This window comes from Limanda limanda, chromosome 12 (assembly GCF_963576545.1).
Source record: "Limanda limanda chromosome 12, fLimLim1.1, whole genome shotgun sequence".
NCBI lineage: Eukaryota > Metazoa > Chordata > Actinopteri > Pleuronectiformes > Pleuronectidae > Limanda > Limanda limanda.
The window spans coordinates 20,547,202-20,568,291 of record NC_083647.1 but is presented as its reverse complement, the minus strand read 5'-3'; the positions used below and the strand labels follow the sequence as shown (position 1 = coordinate 20,568,291).

General features: G+C 43.3%; 1 protein-coding gene across 2 annotated transcripts in view; it reads right to left on the bottom strand.

The window, feature by feature from the left end:
* Positions 1-21,090, bottom strand: part of fndc3ba (fibronectin type III domain containing 3Ba) — a 99,038-nt gene that overhangs the window by 19,133 nt on the left and 58,815 nt on the right. For both annotated transcript variants that reach the window (XM_061083261.1, XM_061083262.1), the window contains exons 8-22: positions 15,059-15,117; positions 11,435-11,586; positions 11,271-11,330; positions 9,746-9,884; positions 9,189-9,242; positions 8,454-8,578; positions 7,317-7,491; positions 6,756-6,842; positions 5,616-5,751; positions 4,632-4,703; positions 3,008-3,126; positions 2,665-2,770; positions 1,476-1,648; positions 810-923; positions 239-388 (exon numbers count right to left, since the gene is read on the bottom strand). In XM_061083261.1, the coding sequence (XP_060939244.1) occupies positions 239-388; positions 810-923; positions 1,476-1,648; positions 2,665-2,770; positions 3,008-3,126; positions 4,632-4,703; positions 5,616-5,751; positions 6,756-6,842; positions 7,317-7,491; positions 8,454-8,578; positions 9,189-9,242; positions 9,746-9,884; positions 11,271-11,330; positions 11,435-11,586; positions 15,059-15,117 (1,721 nt within the window). The remainder of the gene's footprint in view (positions 1-238; positions 389-809; positions 924-1,475; positions 1,649-2,664; positions 2,771-3,007; positions 3,127-4,631; positions 4,704-5,615; positions 5,752-6,755; positions 6,843-7,316; positions 7,492-8,453; positions 8,579-9,188; positions 9,243-9,745; positions 9,885-11,270; positions 11,331-11,434; positions 11,587-15,058; positions 15,118-21,090) is intronic.

The window sequence follows — 21,090 nt, the reverse complement described above, 5'->3', positions numbered from 1 at the left end:
CATGTCTGAAAACAACTCATGAATGTGTGTGATTTTTTGGATATGCTTGATTGAATGTTGTTGACAGTTTGGCTCTGTTTTGTGTGTCTGCATATCTGTGTCCATGCATCATTCATGCCACTTCCCCTCTTTCCTGTATGCAAACACCTGTGTGCCTCTGCATGAATACAGGTTGGCCCGTTAGCGGAAGTGATCGCCCATGATTGTGTTGAGGTGTGTGTGTTTCTGGTTGTGTCACCTGTAGCCTGCAGCAGTAGTCTGTGGCAGGCGTCAGATCGGACAGCTCGCACTGTGTGGCCGATCCACAGTAGATCAGCTCCATAGGCTCCTCCTCCCTCGCCCACTCCAAACGGTATTCGGAGATGTCGGTGCCCGAACCCTCGGGACTCTGCGACACACACAGACACACACACACACACACTCAGCTCAGAGAAATCAATGGGAACTTGGAATAAAAAAAGCAAATCGGCCATAAATTATTCTGAAAAACTGACAGGCTTGATTTAATTTCAGATACAACACCAAGGACTTTATTTCATTTTCAAAACATCGTCCAGGGAAAGCTGGAGTCCTATGATGAATGGTCTGCTGAGTGAACAAGTGAACAACACACCATGCACACAAATTCAAAGCTGCAGGTTTTTAAGTCAGGGGAGTTTGGGCATTTTTTAGACAGATTGTAAAAATGTGGCCGCTCCCTCTCTTTCCGTCTAGTCTTGGTTTTCTAAGCCCATACAAGATGTTTCTTTCCTTTGACTAATATGGGTATGATTTCTCTGTGTGTGTGTGTAGGGGGGGTGGGTACTCACCTCCCAGTTAAGCGTTACACAAGTGTTGTTAGTGAGAGTGATGAGTGGCGCCCCGCACTGGCCAGGAGGACCCGCTGCTGTCGTCACCTCTGTGGGGTCAGAGTGTGCGCCCAACTGCAAGAGAGACACACATCAACAATTAGAGGCGTGTGTGTGTTACCTGCCTGTCTGTGTGTGTGTGTGTGGACACGTGAGTTGTGTGTTTTTGTACGATTACGTGAGCTGTTTGTTCGGTGTTCCCTGCTTCCTATTTTAAAGTTGGTGTGTGTCTGTGTGTGTGTGTGTGTGTGTGTGTGTGTGTGTGTGTGTGTGTGTGTGTGTGTGTGTGTGTGTGTGTGTGTGTGTCTGTCTGTGTTTGTGCCAATCAGTCGGTCTGAGCTCAAGTTGACTCTTGTCTGTGAGAATAATCAATCGAGTGTTAGCTCCAGTCTGTGATTCACTCCAATCCAAACACCAGCACTGCTCAGACTGTCTGGGACACTTAATACCTGCTGGCCCCTGTTTGTGTGTTCATGTACATTTTTGTGTTCCAAACGGTCGTTAAACAGTGTATTTAATGTTTCTAAACTGAAAATAATGACTTTGTGGATTTTATGGTCTTGCTCTTGCTGAAGGCTTTTCCATTTCTTTTTTTTTTGGTGATAATTCCTGAAGACATTTCCTCACCCCCGCCTCGTTGGCAGCCCGCAGTCGGAAGCTGTACGTGGCTCCAGGTAGCAGACTGCCGACCGTGCATGTCAGCTCCGCCCCGTGGTACACCTCCGCCGGCGTGGCGTCGCCCTCGCTCATCTCCAGGCTGAACACACACTCCTCACACGCCACATCACAGGCGGGGGAGTCTGAGCACAGAGACAAAGAATCAGATCTCAGTCTGAGGACACGTATTCGAAAGGCAGCCAAGTACCAAAAGGTACAAATTACATCCGTGACAGCCAAGACTCATTAGTCACTCAAGAGTGAAGACTTTGAAGGAATTGAATGAAAGGTACTAAGTGTATTTCCTGGAAAAATAGAAGTAACAATTATACTGACAATTATTACAGTTTGACACTATCTCCCTTTCTGCTCCCTTGACGTCTTGGATATAAAAATGTCATCACTGCACCATTGTGCGACAAATTTGAAGAAAATGCGTCCAGGTTTTCTTGAAATGTGGCATTCACAAGAATAGGAAGGAAGGATGGAAATCAGTCAGTCACTCAGATTCTATTAGAAGAGCCCAAATTCACAAATCACATTTAGGTGAGACATCCTCGGCCTTTAACGAATGACTAGGGATGGACAGAAGTGCAAACGATCTTGTGTATCAATGTTTAAAGTATTTATATAAACTTTAGTAGAGTCTTAAAGTCTTCTATAGAAACAATTTCAAGATTCATTTAAGATAGCGTTTCACTTTCAGGGACACGTGTTTACGGATCAGTTCTTCAGGTAGATTTAAAGTGAGGGAAGTCCCTCCAACACGTTCTCTCTGACCTTCAGCTCCAGCCAATCGTAAAATATGGCCGGCGCTGCCTGAATGTGAGCTGATTAGGGCCGTGGCCAGCTGTATTAGACTGGCTCAACCATGAGCTTCCTCCTCGGTCCGGGCCGGGAGAGTTCGCCTGCCAACAAATAACAGCACTAATCTGCAATAATGGGCCGACGTTCGGGGAGTGAAGTCTGATATGAGGCGAGGGAAAGGCGGTTAATGAGCTAAATTAAGGCTCAATTAGGTCGAAACATGGCCGACTAAGGTTCCATTAGAGCTGGCCAGGAAACATATTCAACTGCCAGAGGGCGATTTGGCCGACCTTACGTAAAAACATTCTGGAGAATAAAGCTAAACACGGTGTACGTGTGTGTCTGCACTCACCCCATTCTAGCTGCACCTCCTTGTGTTTGGCTTTACCCACAATCCTTGGCGGCTGGCAGGGGCCTGGCGGCACGTTTGACGTACGGACCGGAACACCGACGGTGCACTTCAGGAGCAGAGACAAACGCGGGGGAACAAAAGAGAAGAGAAGAGGAGGAGGAACAATAATTAGACACCATTTGATTAATAAGAGTTACGGTCCCTTTGTTCAATAAGTGTTTGCGTAGTTTCGATTTTCTCGCAATGCTGATGAGTCACGGTGAAAATTCAAAGTTCAATTAAGATAACCACTTTAAACTTGTGTATTTGCATGTGTTCGTGTGTGTGTGTGTGTGTGTCTTACCTGGCTGTGTCCCCCGGTGGTGATGCTACACACACGTAGGCGGTACAAGGTCGCGGGTGTCAGGCGCTCACACATGCATTCTGTTGCTGGGCCGCTGTACGCCACCTCCCACTGGCCGGCTGCACGCACGCCAGCAAGTCGCACAACAGAAGAGATAACACACGATTACATAACCGATCGCATACGGAGGTTAAACAAACATGAGGCCTATACATCTCCTGCCGTCACGTATGTATTTCTGCAGCCGACCTAATTATTTTTTCCCAGAAATAGATTCTGATTGTATTTAACACCTGCACAACATCGTGTTGCTGTTTGTGACACATTAACAGATTGTGTGGGCTCCTGAATTGACAGCAGCTTCTGTTTACACCGCAGCACTTAAAGCTAATGCGTTGTGTTTATGTAACATACGCTTTGGATTTTTTGTAATACTCCAAAAACATTATAAAGTGGATTCAAGTGAACTTCCAACAACGTGGAGGAAACAGTGACTGTTGTATGGAACGGACTTTCTTAGTTTACTTAAACATCTGTTACAGAGCAGTAACCCAACCCCCCCACACACACACACACACATTTAATTAATCACAAAAAACACAAAGGGATGATTCAGAGACGTCCTGAGCCACTGGTTGTCACAGTGATGGTGAAAGATGAGAAAGGACAAAGAAACAAAGAGGAGACAATAGACAGATGAAGACAGATTCGGTCCCTGAATGATGGTGTTAAATACAAAGACCAATAAAGTGATTATAAAGAACATTATGATGTCGCCCTGACCTTTGACCTTAATGAGATGAATGTTATCACTTCATTACTTCATCCTATTAGAAATCTGTGAATATTTCCACAGCTGGTGTTTTTTATTCTCAAATTACGGCCCAAAATGTGTTTTGTGACATCAGAGGGATCTTTGAGCACCAACATCTCAATCATCCGAGGACAAGTAATAATTGTAATAATAATAATCTTTATTTATAGAGCAGTTCTCAGATTCCAAATTACTAGGAAACGAGAAATTCCCTCAAGGTTTTCCTGAGATGTTTTGTTCAGCTAAAACAGGACGGACAGAGGGACACAGGGACAGAAAAGAATACAAAATGCCTCAGCCCTCAGATGTTGCCAATGCAGAGGCACGAGAAATGTTTGGCTGTGCAAACTAGCTCTGACAATATAGGTGAGAAACTGAATTAACAGAGTACTTTAATCCAGACTAATTAACCAGTTAAGTCCAACAATGTTCTCCTGTTCATTCTGTCTTTCATGTGACTGAGAACAAATTAAACTAAATCATGTCCCGTTCCCCGTCGCTGTCGCTTGAACTCAAAGACACGAGAGAACACTTAGTTTTCCTGGAGAGCAGATCCGAGGCAAACCAGGCGCTGCTGTGTGTTAAATTGATGCTAACAAACAGTGAATTATGGATGCTACTGCTCTTAGGGGGAGTAAGTGAGGGAAATGGACACATGGAGAGAACAGGTACAGTGGAGAGGGGACACATGGTACATCTTGTGCTTTTTTTTTGTAATAAGAGCTCGGACTGAGGACAAGCATCTAAATGAGCTGAATGTATGGAGTGGAAGGAGGAGGGGACAAACGGAGGGACGGGTGGACATCGTACCTTCGGAGCAGCCCTCGGAGATCTCCAGCAGGTACGTCAGAGCCTCTGAGCCGCCGTTGTCCTGCGGAGGATCTGTGGAGGGATTCATTTTAGTCACAAATAAACATCAGGAGCAACAGACTAGATAGAATATATAACAATTTCCCACATAAATGGCTTCAGGTAAAGAATAAACATATAAGTAAAATGTTGTTGGATTTGGGGAGAATAAAGGTCAGAGCCCAATGAGCCTCACAGAGACTTTTTAGACTTTGTAAACAGGTGTTTTCAATATTTCTACTGTTTTTAAGAACAAGACTCATTGTCCTGGAATATAAAATAGAACATTTTCATTTGCCTGCATCAAGGAGGAGATATTTCAGCCCCTGTCCATTTGTTTGTTGGTGTGGTAAGAAAGATCAAACAAAAAACTACTGGACAGTTTCCATGGAGCCTTAATGAAAGGATGTGATGTGGGTCAGCGAAGAACTTATTACATTTTTAATCGGGATGCAGGAGTTCTTTTTATCAATTTCCTTAAATTTGTGATGTTTTAAGGGCATATTCTGACATTTTCAGACTTTCCAGAGAATAGTGAATGGATGTTGAATAAAGAAAAACATCAAGCACATTCTGAAGACTGATATTAATTTATATTCAAGGGGACTTTTGGACTTTGGCTGAGGTAGACGCTCTGCTGAGTGTTTTTCTAATTTAGTTTTTTTTCAATAATTTCGCCACCAAATAAAAAAAAAAAGTGAAGCCTTGATTTTCTTGCTTTTGAAGTTATAAGAAATAACAAGTGTGTGAAACTATCTCTAAAACCTCAATTTCATGATCATTTGGAGAATTTTCCATTAACTGGATTATATTCTTTTGGTTGTAATAGTGTGTTAGATGGTGGAAATTATGCGTGTGTATATTTCTAGTTGCATCTTTTGATTGTGTATGTGTGCGTTATGAATATTCTCGTCCATCTGCTAGTAAACGTGTGTCTGGTGTTACCCCATGTGACGCTGAACCCGAAGGGCGTCGCCGCGGTGACACAGGGTGTGGATGGAGGGCCTGGTTTGTCGGGATTGGTGGTGCACACCAACACCTCACTGGGACTGCTCTTTCCCTCCATGTTCGATGCTATGAGCTGAGGAAGAGGAGGACAGAGGAAGGCCGGTGAGAAGCAGGGGAGAGGGAGATGAAGAGGGTGAACACGTGTATGGACGAACATGTGAGGTGATGTTTGACCTGAAGGAGTCCAACACATGCAGACAGTGGCCGAGACCTCCAGTGGGAACATTTTGTTTCACAATGTCCTAACATTACGAGCGGCTATCACAGCTTTCAGTGGAGCTGCACTGTGGTCTCCGCCCACTAAATGGCTGCTGAGTTGCCTTGTTTCACTACTCTTGAAATTGTAGCCAATCCTCCGCTGGTAAAATACTGTATTACTTCCATGATTGATGGATGCTATATTGCCACTGGAAGCCACCTGGACATGCTGGTATCCTTGGAAACACATTACTGACGGGAGGAAACTGATCAACCAAGAGAGCCTGGAGCGAATAGAGGCAGCCGCGATGATTCCATGAAAGAATGCACCTGAAATCAAATAACACCTACACTATATACACAGCTGGTCCTTATCTACAGAGGCACTGCAGGGTCGCAGCAGGAATTTCTCTGAAGATTACTTCTGTGTTCCCATCATAATACAACATTGTCATTTCATTATAGGAGCACGAGTGTGCAGTCATGTACCCGGGCGGTTGTCATGAGGACAGAAGCTCGTTCCTCCTGCAGATCATCGCTCTTCTTGAGACGAAGAATTCGTTTTACATTCACTACTAATGCAACCCTCCTTATTGAGCGGATGAACCACAACAGCGTTCTTCATATGAAGTTATACTGAAAATGCAATAAGCCGATCCATGAAAGTGGGGTTGTGATTGGAAAAGATGAGTGGAAATGGGCAGAATATTTTAATGTAGTGGATTCCAGCCCCAAGCCAGGTGGGACCCGACAGGTAAGGACGGGTTCTTGCTTCACAGCGTCTGGACACACACGTCAATCTTCTCCTCTAACTCCTAATATTGGCATTTTCTATGCAAAGATCCTTCCAAAACAAAAACACACACAGTCGTCACTTACCCTGAATTTATACTGCGTACTCCTCTTCAGGCCTTGTACAGTAAAAGTCAAGTTTTCTCCAGTGTACTTTGTTTGAAAGTCTGTTCCCTGTAGGAGAGAAACGGTCAGTCGTCTGTGTGCATTGGGATCACATGCATTTGAAACGTCCATGTTTGCATTATATGCTGTAGATATTTGTGAGGTGAGTGTGTCCAGCACTTGTGCAGTCATATGCATGAGGTGTGCTTTTTGGTGTGTGTGTGTGTTGGGGGGATGTGTGCTTCAGTATGACGCCTCCAAACAATCCCAGATAGTTTGTTCATCCCTCTATGTCTGTAATTTTGAATATTTTGTCAAAATCTTTCTTTTTTTTAATTTTTTTTTTACAGGAAATCATAACAGTGCATATTTTCTTTCGCCTCCGATTCGATTTAACTGACGACAGAGTTTCACAAAACCAAATGTAGGTTTCATGTTTACTATGATGGATTATGTTGCTGCTGCCACTTTCAAATCAATAAGGGCTGTTTTAATGTGATGGAAAAATAACCAGTGGCATAACATTGTGTGTGTGGTACTCACGCTGTTGTCCTCCTGCATCTCAAGTGTGTATTCGAGCTGCTCCTCGCTGGGACCGCCCTCGGGACGGCCCCACTCCAGGGTCACCCAGGACACGCCGGCCCTGACCAGCCGCGGCGCCAGAGGCAGAGAGGGCAGGGTGCCCATGGTGTAAAACACCACCTCCGTGCTGAAGCCACTGCAGGAGAAAAAACACAAGCACACATCCAGATTTATTCCCAATTTTGCTTTTATTTAAAATGCTGGAGTTTGAGGAGAAAGGAGACAGCAGGGTAAGAGGACAGTAGGCTTGTGCAACATGAATTACAAACACGTCAGAGATGGAGAGAGGTGCTTGAGTGAGGAATGAAATAAGAAAATAACACTGACAAGAGTGCTCGGCCTAGGGGGGTGCATGTGTGATTGCAGGTGAGGATGAGGCTTTGGGGGTGCTCCCAGGGGCGACAGCAAAAAGAAAAGTATATGAGACGTGTGACGGGAAGAAGACAGAACATTTTGTAGACCTGTCTGAAACCAAACCGAAAAGACAGAGGAAGAAAACTCACTTATTTGTGAGTTTCAGGAGAAAAACAAAATGTGAACAAGGAGTTGTAAAACTTTCTTTTTCGAGTAAGAAATATAGCGAGTAACTGAAATCGTGTGCGCGCCGGGGGCGGCTGTCTGTACGAGTTTGTGGGTCGGCGGCTTCAAAGGGGAATCGGGATGAAGGATGCATTAAGGCCGCTCCGAGTTGAGCTCACCCCCCCCCCCCCCCCCCCCCCCCTTAACACCTGCAGACGAGATGCTCCACGCCGTAATGACAGGGAGGAGAGAACGCGGGGAAATGGGATGGGAGAGAGAGAGAGAGAGAACCAGTCTGACATGCAGAGTAATAGATATAGATTAGCTGATCTCTTGGTGGCGTTCAGTACACGATGTGTCTGACACCGGGCCATGGGTGTCAGTATCCATGGTTACTTAAAACACGGGTGAGATCTCACAGGTGCTGAATGTCGGGTAGAAAAGCTGTCATGTATTTTATTAAACACGTGCTCCTACAACCAGGAACAAGAGGGAGTTATGGCGTCTGTCTGGGTTATTTCTGATGATGATTTGTACAGAGTGCATTGTGTGTGTTTTTGTGTTTACAGGGAACTGTACCTTGTGCCGATGTCGTTGTGCGCAGCCACTCTGAACGTGTAGCCGCAGGCGGGAAACAGTCGTGTCAGCTTACAGTGTCTCTGGCTCCCAAAGTAACATTCTCTGAAAACACTGTTCTTCTTTCCCTGCAGGAGAGAGGAGAGGGGGAGGAGAGGAGGTAGAGAGGAGGTAGAGGAGAGGGGTTGGATGAGGAGAGGAAACAAGAGGAGAGGAGGAGGAGGTGGAGGAGAGGGGTTGAAGGAGGAGAGGGGTTGGAGGAGGAGAGAAAACAAGAGGAGGGGAGGAGGAAACAAGAAGAGAGGGGGAGGATAAGAAAAGAAGAGGGGAGGAAGAGGAAAGTTAGAGGAAAGTAAGAGTAGAGTAGAGGAAACAAGAGAGGCGAGGAGGAGATGGAGAAGGAAAAATGAGAGGAAGAGGAAAGGAAGAGGAGAGGAAATAAGAGGAGATCAAAACAAGTGAGAGGAGAAGAGAAGAGGAGAGGAAACAAGAGGAGATGAAAACAAGTGAGAGGAGAGGAAATGAGGAAGGAGACAATGAGAGGTTTGTGATTAATTGCAATAAGATATTTTTTTCCAAGTAAAAAAGACAAATGAGAGAAGATGAGGCGACAATGTTTGGAAACTCATAATTCACAGACTTATTATTCCATCTTATCACAGGAGCTGAACGTTAATGTCTTTTTAGAGACGTCTGCCAGTAACCTGATGGACGATGGACATCGAGAGCAGGACTCACCTCATCCCACTCGAGCAGGTAGTTTGTGATTTTGGATCCGTTGTCGCCTGGGGGCTGTGGGTCGGGGCGGAAATGGGCCGAGAGAGAGACGAGAGAGAGAGAGATGGAGAGATTAGCTGAGGATAAAAGACTCTGACACGGAGGCAGACAAAATACCTGCCGTGTTTTTCTGATTGGCCTCATATCCTGTCTGGGCGACTGATGCCACTCTTTATCAGTCACTGTGTGAGTGGATAAAGAGAAATTGCTCGTGTGGAGAAAAGGTCGGAGAGGACAGGCGGGGGCGGAGCCTGTCCACCGATGCAAGAATGTGTCTCCAGCTGATAAACCCGGTGACAGAAAACACACTTTGTCCAGAGCATTACGTTGTAGCTCAAGATAAAGTCAACAAAGTTCAGGAGGCATTCGATTTATGGTATAATAACCCGGGTGCCATCAAAAACTAATTCAAACCATAAATTGAAGTGACTCTAATGTTTATTTGAGAGAGAGAAAAAGTGCTTAATCAGCTGTCCTGAAGATTAAAGCGAGGGCGGCTCGGCATAAAAGATGTCTACCTTCCACTGGAGGGTGAGGGTGCTCTTGGTGCGGTGGGAGAACTTCGGGGGGAGCGGGACGTCGGCGACGCTGCAGTGCGTGGTGAACGAGCCGGCCTCTGAACACGAGCCTCGGACCGAGTTGTACATCGCAGAGACCCTGGAGCAGGACACAGGAAACAGCGTTAAACCTAAGGAATACACCGGTATACAGCCATTCTCCTATCTACAAGAAAAATTCCTTTTACCCCAAAGTGATATGTTCCGGTATTTTCAGATAAGAAATTACAATACAAACCATACAGATTGGAATATAATCAAAAATGCTCCAACGAACATGGAAATTTACTTTATTTATATAACTAAACATCAATTACCCAGTAAAAAGCAAGTTTCCCATATATACAGAAATCTGTTACTGGATACATCAGACAACACTTTTTATATTAAAAACAAATGGGAGCTGGAGTTTAATATTATAATTGAGGATAGGGAGTGGAGCAAGACACAGACAACAGCATTAAAACCCAGAGGTGTAAAGTAACGAATTACATTTACTCACGTTACTGTAATTGAGTAGTCTTTTTGGGTACTTTGTAATTTTTTGAGTAGTTTTCGAAATGGGTAATTTTACTTTTACTTAAGTAGATTTAGACTGAAGTATTGTACTTCGCTACATTGGAAATTACATCCGTTACTGAGTAAAAAAAAACCATAGTTAAAGGCAAGGTCATGTGGTTCATGTCTTGACATGTCCTCCCAAAAGTTCTTAAATGTTGTGTTGACATGTTAAATGTTTAATGTTTGACATGTTTAATGTCATTGCACTTATATTTGTAAAGATACTCCTTTAATTAAAAATAACTGTTTTTGGATTGGATTTATGACCCCTTGTCTTTTTTTGCACTGTATAGGAGCGGCCCGCATCAAGTTGTTGAAAGTAACTTTTACTTAAAGTACATTTTAAATGAACTACTTTTTACTTTTACTTAAGTAGATTTGTAGATGGGTACTTTTACTTGTACTTAAGTAAAATTTCATCAAAGTAAAGGTACCTTTACTTGAGTACAATATTTGAGTACTTTTTACACCTCTGTTAAAACCTAAGGAATACCAAACGGCACAGGTGGAGCCAAATTGTGCCGATTTGGAGATTCTGCAAAAACCTCATCTGAACTAAAAACCTCTAACTTTGCTCTGCTTCACTTTATTGACGTGAAACTTGGCACAGGGGATGTTGAGATGTTGTGCTGCAGGAAGCCAAAAGGTTTTAGGACCAACTGCATTTTTAGTACACAGCAAATATTCACTCGTGGACATGAAATCTTTTAACGGTAACAAGTGTTACCTTTTTACAGAAATCACGAATATTCCTATAGACCTGGTAGCTGCAGAGTGACACTCTATTCATTTGGGGTCTTATTCGATCAGGAGCATGCGAGACAGTTAGGTAAAACAAAATTCATTTAAAAAAAGTCTAAGACAAGAAGAGTGGAAAAACTTCAATAAAGACAGACAGGGTAAGTCAGGTCAGAAACCTCCTTACCGTAGGTGGTAGTCTGTCGCTGGCCTTAGGTCTTTCAGGTGGTACTCCAATTCCTCGCCACTAAAACACACACACACACACACACACACAGAAAAGCGTGAACTTCAGTCGACCTGATGTGAACCTGTCTGTGTGGCGTGTTCCTCTGGCTTTGTGCGTCCTACCTGTATATGAGGCGATACTTTCCATCTCGTCCCTTATCCGAGAGAGAGACCTCGTAGGAGCAGGACACAGGCATCCCGTTGCTATGCCTGTTCACCAGCCCTACCGGGGGGGCCCAGGACAGCCGTGCGGCCCGCGCCTGCACATTGGAAACCTGCAAGACACACAAAACATACACACTAAATGTTATACAACGTTTGTACCTTGTATTAGCTGTAACTTTTGTTTTGTTAACGCACGGAGGGATAAAATCTGGGTGTTTTTACTGTACATGTATATCTTACTGTTCTAGTGTGTCTGTGTGTGTCTGTATCGTGCATGTGCGTGTGTGTGTGTCACAGTGAACCAGTGTGTATTTGAAACCATCAGTCCAGATTTGTCTCTTCTTTCCAGGCCAGGAACATACACGAGAATTAACATGAACGAACACACACAGACACACACACACACACAAAGAGGCCTCCTTGTTTGTGTGTTTAACAGCTTGTCTGTGCACCCCCGCCTGCAAGTGTGTGCACGTTTGAGGGGGATTCAGCTGCAACGCTCAATGAGACACCCATTGTATTCGTTGAGAATTTCTTGATCGTGATGTTTAGTTTTCACAAGATAATTTTACTGAGAATCTGATGGAATGTGAGTGAAGTCATAGTTTAAAACGCAACGACCTGACGTGCAAAGACAGAGGAAGAAAATGGCAGAAAGCAGAAGGAAGTGAAGGATGAGGGGACACCATTTTGGAAGTTTTTCATGTTACCCTTTGACCCTGAGAGAAGCCTGTTCATTATCTGCGTGTGACAGGCGGTTGAGCAAAGACCAGTGAAAGTCGAGGGTCAGAATTCTGTGGATCCTCATCACAATCCTTCATCCTCTCATCATCGTTTGTAAATTAATTTCTGTCTCATTCTCGCTCACGTAGCAGCTGCTTTTAGGTACATGCACAATATTGTTCCGCTCACTATGAGGTTTTAACAAAACACTTAAATAAATGTAATGTTCAGTTTTATATGACTAAATCGTTATTGTTCTTAATTTGACCAGTAAGGATTAGGGTCGCAAAGGGGCGGAAACTTTCCGGTAAATTTCCGGAAACTTTCCATGGGAAGTTCATCTGTTCATCTTGCCTATTTCCATTTATTTATCCATCAATTGTAAAATATGTTTACAGACGACTCCAATTGTTTGGCTAACTATTTATATCTCTGGCATTGCATTAGTGTTTTTTTACAAACTTTTTTCTCATCTTATTCTACAGAACAATGCCACGTGCACTATCTAATGTGTGGAGACATTTCACCCCATCCAATGTAGAAGGAAAGGCTGTGTACATTTGCAAATACTGTGCAAAGACCTATGTTAAGAATGACACAATGATGCAGAAGCATATAGTCAAGTGCCCAAAGTTTCCTCAGGGCTCAAATCAGCCTATGACAAAACAAAATGTTTATAATTATGTTTGTATATGACCAGGTAACTACAGTTGGTATAAATTACCCACAACATTTCCAGTTTATTCCCGTATATTCGCCTTTAGTCCCGTTAATTCCCGTATATTCCCGTTAATTCCCGTTAATTAACGGGAATTAACGTTAATTAACGGGAATTTTGCAACCCTAGTAAGGATTTTTGCAACCCTAGTAAGGATTAACTACATTAAATTAAATATCTGTTCCCACTGATGATGACAGAATGGAATGATTGTGGATGTTTAATTATTATAATTCAGCTCCCTTTGCTTCTAAATCTTAAAAAACACGTTTTTGTTACTGGTGCTGCTGCTCTGCTTTCTCTTGTTCAGTTTTCTTTGCTGAATAATGATTTTCTTAAGGGTCTTTTTTTGTCCTGGACATATAATGTGCATGACACAGAAATAAAAAAATCAATCAATCAACCAGTAGTGGTCCTTTGGTGATGGATCACCATATCAATTTAAGTGTTCTTTAGTTATTACATTACATTAGTTTGGTCATACGCATTAATCCATTGAGACACTTTTCTAACATAACTTTTTATTGAGCAAAAAAGGGAAAAACTCTCACCTTGGTTGCATTTTTCTCTGCGCGAAGGATTTTTTACATTTCCATTCCTGTTTGTATGATTTTGCAAAAACTACTCAGCAGATTTATTGAAACTTGGTAGAAGTGTGGCCAAGGAGGAAAACACTCAACTTTTGAAGTGGATCCAGATAAACTGGCTGAATCCATTATTTGATTCTCTCCCTTTAGCATGGCGACAGAGCCTTTGTGGAGGTTTGCGCTCTCTGTGCACCCGTCTAGCTTTTTAACAAAATCATGAATTTATTAAAGAAAAGTGCATATTGCTTTTCATTTTGTCTGACAGTGAAGTTGCCCGCCCACCACAGCTTTCAGTTGAGAAAAATACATAAAAAAAGCCTCTGTATTGAGGAGCTGGTGGGTTGAGGTCAGTTTGAGAAATAGCCTTTGACTTAATCAGATTTGGAGGAGGTTTCTTCACCCATCAATCAGTCTACGTTTGGACGCCAGCATGGGAATAGAAATATTAATGCAACATGATACCTTACGGTGACTGTCCGCAATGATCAGGCTGCTATCTGCATGCTAATATCGCCACTAATGCTTCAACAGTGAAAATGCTACAGCTCAGATCCCATGAGAAACTTGTTTTTTTAATATAAAACCACACAATACAACCAGAGGAGCAACATAATATCGTGTCGATTTTTAAATCAAGTACTTTGTCACATAAGCTCTGTCTCTGCACCACCTGCGACCACAAGAGCCGGTTGATTCCATTGAGGGGGAACATGACCCATTACAGACGGCTGCCTCCTTTATAAACGCATCAGAGTCATTGAAGTTTATGACACACAAAGATAAACGATCAGGGATTGAACAAAATCTTAAAATTGCTGTTTTTCTCTTTTTTCCCCCTCTGACAATCAACTATAATAATGCTGCTCCATCAGTGGAACGGCCATCTGAGGAAATTAGAGTCGGTACACTAGCATCCTACATTAACTTCTGGTCTATTTTGTGTATTGAATAATATCTCCTCATCTTTTCCATTCTCCATTTTCTCCTTCTCTCACGGCTGCATCCTCACAATCTATTACAACCACTGCTATAAACACACAGATATCAAATGGTCCAATTGCACAGCCTGCTGACCACACCGCTTTAACAGCAGCAGTGAGCAGTGATTCCTCCCTTTGCAAAGCATGTCTGCAGATCATTCATACACATCCACATCCCCCTGGGTGGGGGGGAGGAAAAGGGCTGTTACAGTGTTTAAAGTGATTTCCAGCCGTAAGAGCGCAAGAAGCAGATGGATGAGCAGATGCTGCCCTCATGTGGCCAGGGTGGGCAAGAGCTTGGACGAGCCGTGCTCAGAAAAAAGACAACACTGCACAAAGGCTGTCACAACAGATCTGTGTGTGTGTGTGATTGTTTGATTTTTGTGTTAATCACACAGACAGAGTGGAAATATGGGAAAGATATCAAAACTGGTGCCAGCTATGACTACACCAGACACGGGGGTGATTTCTGAAAGTGGTTATTAATGGGTTGTGTGTGTGTGTGTGTGTCTGTGTGTGTGTTTGTGTGTGTGTGTGTGTGTGTAGCAGCAGCTGTGGGAGGATGTGTACCAACCTGTGGTTTGTCGATTGTAGACAGCATGTCTTGAACACGCTTCCCCTCTGAATCATGATCTGAGGAGACAGAGACCAGGGGAAATACATTGATTACTAAAAGTCAACTATATGTGGTTTGAATAATGCTACATTCAGCAAAATAAGAGAGAGTGACTCATGAGGGCAGACACAGCCGCAGGTGGAGTCAAAACTTTCAATCTGTCTGCGCATTTCCACAATCCACAGTTTGAGAAAGATGCACGTCAACAATTTTGGCAGAAAACACACACAAGAAAACATCTGTTGATTGTTACAGAGAGGTTTTTTGTGTTTTTAATGTTTTTTTCTTAATCTAATCTGTGTTTAATTGTTGTCCAGGTTCAGCCAAGGTTGGCATGTAGATTAGAGGGACAAAAAAAAAAGCCTGATTAAACGCACTTTGACCCCCTAATCGCCTCTAATATCTGCCTGTGAAAAGATCTTATCCAACTCGTTGTTGGATAAGATGGATAATAACAAAAAAACACCCCAGAAATAGCTCAAAACAGACCTAGGCTCTTGTGTTGTCTAATGCAGTGTGACGCAACACTTGTTTTCTTCCACCTATTCCCTCTCATCCAGTCATGAAGCACAAAGCCCCGGCCTGGAAAATCACTGAATTATCCAGAGCTCATATAGAGACGCAGGCATTGGCCACAGATTCCTGACCTGGAGCAAACAAAAGGGGGATCACCCATTCAAAAAAAACATATACACTGTAAGAAAATGACTTGTAGCCCCCGGTGATTATTCTGTTCTCTGGAGTCATTAGTTCATAGACATCATTATCCCAATCATTATTATGGATCATTTTCAAACCACCGTCCCTACACATGAGAGTAATTATCCACGTGACGTCAGCTGTGCTGTTGTAGCTCTGCAGCACGACTTGTTATGCCTGACATGACACTGAGTATAAAGCTATCATCTGTGTAATGACAGCTCATTATAAAGCCGGACATTTACAGAAAAACTGCATTACAATATTAAATATAGAATAATATGCTGTACGACACCAGATAATAAACATGTGTGAGGCTCCGTGCGGCAGGAAAACACAAGGTTGTTCACTGAACTGAGCAGTGATATAACTTTTTATTTCTATTAATGATTTTGATTATCATTGTTGATAATCTCTCACCACCTAATGCCATTGGGTATTTCGTGTTTCCCGGCTGTGTGATCCTCGCAGATGAGATCTTTCCAACCGGAGGAGATCTGCTTTCTCCATCTGCGTCTGACCGCGGTAAATCACACTGGATACTGTGTGTGTTTGTGTGTGTGTGCGTCGGCAACACAAATCGTGTGTGGTAATGTCATACATGACCAACGAGGACAAACTGCACATACATGGAAACAAAAAAACAAAACACACACGCACACATAAACCACAATGCATATTTGTGTCCAAAACAGTTTGTGTTTTAAATGTCACTGTATGTTTAGAGAAGGTGTTGAATGAGTCTGTGCGTGTGTGTGTGTGTGTGTGTGTGTGTGTGTGTGTGTGTGTGTGTGTGTGCGTGTGTGTCTGTGTCTGTGTGTGTTTTTGTATGTGTCTGTAGCTAAGTCCCTTTGACATATTCTGTGGAGGAGAGGGCCTTACTGTGCCTGGGGGTACACTTATGACTCATGGCAACAGTGATGTCATGGAAGCACAGCCTCAACTTGACCTCCGTGTGTGTGTGCGTGTGTGTGTAGCTGAAAAAAGCGACGAAAGAGAGAGACTGTGTGTGTGTGTGTGTGTGTGTGTGTGTGTGTGTGTGTGTGTGAGTCTCTAAAGTCCCACTATCAGGTTACAGTAGATTGGTGACGGGTGACATGAGGTGGGTAGTTCAGCTCCTGTGTATGCGTGTGCACGTGTTTGTCTGCGTGCGTGTGTGTGTGTGTGTGTGTGTGTGTGTGTGTGTGTGTGTGTGTGTGTGTGTGTGTGTGTGTGTGTGTGTGTGTGTTGGGAGAGTTCAAGAGGTGAACTACACATTCTGCATCACTGCTAGAGACACATTGGCTCATTAGTGCACCTTTTTCATAAACACACTTATCCCCTTTCATCCATTTGGACCGAGGTGAACTTTTGTCTTTTATGGAATGAAATCACACCCGGACTCACAGCTTCAGACGTGAGCGGCTCTGTCGGCTAATAGGCTGACCGGGCTTATTCCACCCATTAATCACAGCTGAGTGAAGGAGGAGAATACGAGCCGTTTAGCGCCGCCGTCCTGTAGCGACTCGTCAAGAGCAGCTAAGAAAAGACGAGGATTCCATGAGCGCATCGCTGCAGCCGTCACGTTCGGCAAACAACAGCTGTTCGAAATCAAACAATAACCGAGACTGATGAACCGGGTTTCTGGGAGTTCACAGTTTTGGCGATGAGGTTTGGAAATGACTGCTAAGGAGTTTTTTTGACTCAGAAATGTTAAATTTGAATAGATTGTACAGAGAAAAAAGTAAGAATAAAGATGATTAAAGTTTGACACACCTGTGCACCATCTTTTCTAGAGTGTAAAAAAGAGAAATATGGCAAATTTCACATTTATGATAAAAAAATGAATTGCTCTAGTTGTAGCAACTCCAATCTCCTTTCTCTGTGTTTTCTTCTACACTAGATTTACATATTCTTTGTATTATATTTTAATTCAATTTTATTTTTATTTTACTGCCTATTTTATCCCATCATTACCGTCACTTGTTCTCCTGTCCGACTCATTGTATCTACATTGCTGAATTTCTCTGATAAATAAAGTTTTTTTCAACTCATATAAGAGGTGGAGTGGATCGTCCATTAACCAAATTGTCTGTGGTTCGATCCCCGGCCTCTCCAGTCTGCATTCTGAAGTGTCCATGGGCAAGATACTGGACCCTACATTGCTGTTTATCTATTTACATTCATTGAAATCAGAATAACAATTTGTTTCTTATACCGTTTATTTTTTCATACGAGTTTCTGGATTAATTATATAAAAAACAAGTAAATCCTTACTCGCCAAATTTGTATTTGGCCTGTATATAGTACATGACATATATACACTAACTTTGGTTAAACTGTTTTATATAAAGCGACCCAGTGGTTCTGTTCTGAATCAGGACCTTGAAGAATCTTAAATCCAGTGGTTACGTTACTCTGCTGGTTATGGTTTCCACACTGTGTAAGAGATTTTGTTTTTAAAACACGATGAAAAGAAGTTGGCAAACCCACAAACTCAGTTTGTGACAGCAGAGATTTATTTAATATTTCAGGAGACCGGTAATAAAGTTTGAAAAACCCGACTGCTTTACCTCACCGCCGAGTGTTTTGACTCGCTGTGGCTGTTTGGTCCAGCTGCTGAAGTGTTTAATACAGAAGAGAACCACAAAGAGTCGAGGCTGAGAAGAAACTGAATCTCTTCACATGTCTCACTCACACACACAGACACACACAGTCCTCTGTCCTCAGTGTCCCTCACCTCCTCTCTTTTCTGTTTATGTGCTGCCCACGCACCCTCACTTCCTCTCCTTGTCTGACCTCACATCCTGTCTGTGTCTGACCGCCTGTGTTTGATTACCGGGGACAGCCAGACGGAGCGAGGGAGCGAGGGAGCGCAACGGACAGCAGGAAAAGGAGAGGAATGAGGAATCGGGGAAGGGGGAGCCGCGGGCTGAGGCACAACAAGGCGAGAGGGGGATTCAGAGGAAGAACGATAGACACTGAAGGACAAACTGCAGAGAGCGAGAGAGAGAGAAGGAGAGAGGGAGAGGACATGCAGGAGGAGTCTGGGTAAGAGATTAGATGCAGAATCATAAGGAAATTGAGAGACAAAAAGTGAGCCGGGAATCAACAGAGAGGAGGAGAGACGGAGGGATGAAAGGAGAGAGGAAGGTGAGGGCTTAGGAAGATGTGAGGCAAGGATTACGCAACCTTACGTGACATCATCAGAGGGCGCACAGCAGATGAGCTCCTCTCATCTCCGGGTGGAAGTGGTTATACTCTGAAAGTCTCTGTGTCCAGCCGTCACAAAAAACAAAACTCAGCGTGGGGCTGTGTGGGGCATTTTTCACTTTCATTTGACATTTTAAGCCATAAAATAATAATATTGCTTAATAAAAGTTATGAAACATCAATAACATAACCAATAGTTGAGGCCCTAGAGGTCATAAAGGTCACTTGTTAGATGTAAAGTATCTTTGTTTTGTTGCAACAGCGGTGGGAGAAGAAAGGAGTCGCCAATTCTGAAAGTTGTTTACACAAAAACAGGTGCCTGATGGGTAATCTCACAAAACCAAAGGGTTATTTCAAGACCTTCAGCTTGAATGTAATCGGGTCATCAGGATTTCTGGCACTTTAGTGATAGAAGGTGTAGTTTTTACAGTAAGAACTATGAATATTATTGTTTATTGAGAAGCTATAGAGGCACAAATCAGAGCTATTGATATTGATACCACTCTCAAATATGCACAAGTAAGATGAAGATAAAGACTAACAGTGAGCCGTGTCATTATCTCCCTGGAGTCTCCACATTCTAAAAGAATTCTCAACAATGATGCAAATAAATGCATTTCCCAAAAATGTCAAACGATTCCTGTAACTGGAAAATGTTCTATTAAGTTATTTTTTATCGTACTTGCTGTACTGTTATTGAAATCTCTCCAAACACTTTTGTCCCAGGCTTTAAATTAGATTACTGTTAAACAAAGAAACCAGACATTGCTTTTTAATAGTCGCTCAAACTTTCTCCTGATTAACTCTATCAGGAGAGGTCATGGTGATCTCAGCCTCTGAAGTATTCCAGCTTAGAGTCACTTTTTCTTCCACAGCCTCGGAGCATCTGAAGTAAGTTAACACAGCAGCTCTGGTGCATGGAAAAAAGTCGGGGTACACACACTGGATTATTTACAAGCACAAATTCACATAAATACTGAACACGACCGTCAGTCTGTCTCTTTGATCCTTTCCTCCCTTCCTCAGTTCTCAAGTACAGACGCATGTTTACAAGAATCTTTTTAAAAATATCTCACACCTACTCACTTCAGCATTAATGGCGTCACTTTCTAAAAGAGCTACAGTAAAACTGAGTCACTTTAACATTGCATTGAGGTTGCATTCCTCTTGCATGACGGCCTGTGGTTCTTAGACAAAGTCTGTCTGCGCTGGGACAGAAAAAGACCTTTAAGGCCTGGAAAAAAATGTGAAAAATGTGGCAACGGTCGCTCACTCAGCCCCCACTGCACGCGCACACACACACACAGACACACACAGGGCCAAAGGCACAGGGTGTGTGTGTGTGAGTGCACTCCTGAAGGAACGAAGCGAGATATGATCCCCATCTTCAGAAGCCTCTAATCAGGGAGAACAAAGCAAAGTGACGGACACTCAGCTGGAAAAAGGAGCAAGAGAGAGAGAGGGAGGACAGACAGAAGTGGATAAAGGGGAAGGAAGGGGACGGAGAGAGAGAGATATAGATAGAGAGAGAGGAGGACAGAAAAGAGGAAAACGGAGGGAGCAAGGAGCACGGACCTTGAATTCCACACCATTATCATCTGCTGCATAGCGAGCATTCCATCTGTTCAACAGCTGGGCAACACACACACACACGCACACACACACACACACCAGACACACACACGCACACACACACCAGACACAGTCGTTGGGGACATGCCTGAAATCGTGGTTGTCATGGTGAAGGTTTGGTTCTCATGGCCAGAGTCCGGATGGTTTATAAAGGGGATTAGAGAGGCAGAGACAGACAGAGAGCCTGGCACACAGGCAGAGGAAATCTAAATTAAAAATCCAGAATCAAACCCAAACCGGAGAAGAGGACACAGATACAGAGGAAGACAGGCAAACAAGCGACAGGGTTATTGTCGTCTTTCTTCAGAAACGTGATGTGTTAGGGTTCACGCAAAGGAGAGAAACCCACTTTCCTGAATCGGGGGGTTGAGAGAATAAAGTAAAAGTAAAAAAAAAGGTAGATTCCTGCCACAGAGACCAGGTTTCTAAAAGTGTTCCTGACAAAGTCCGAGGAAACTATTTCAACG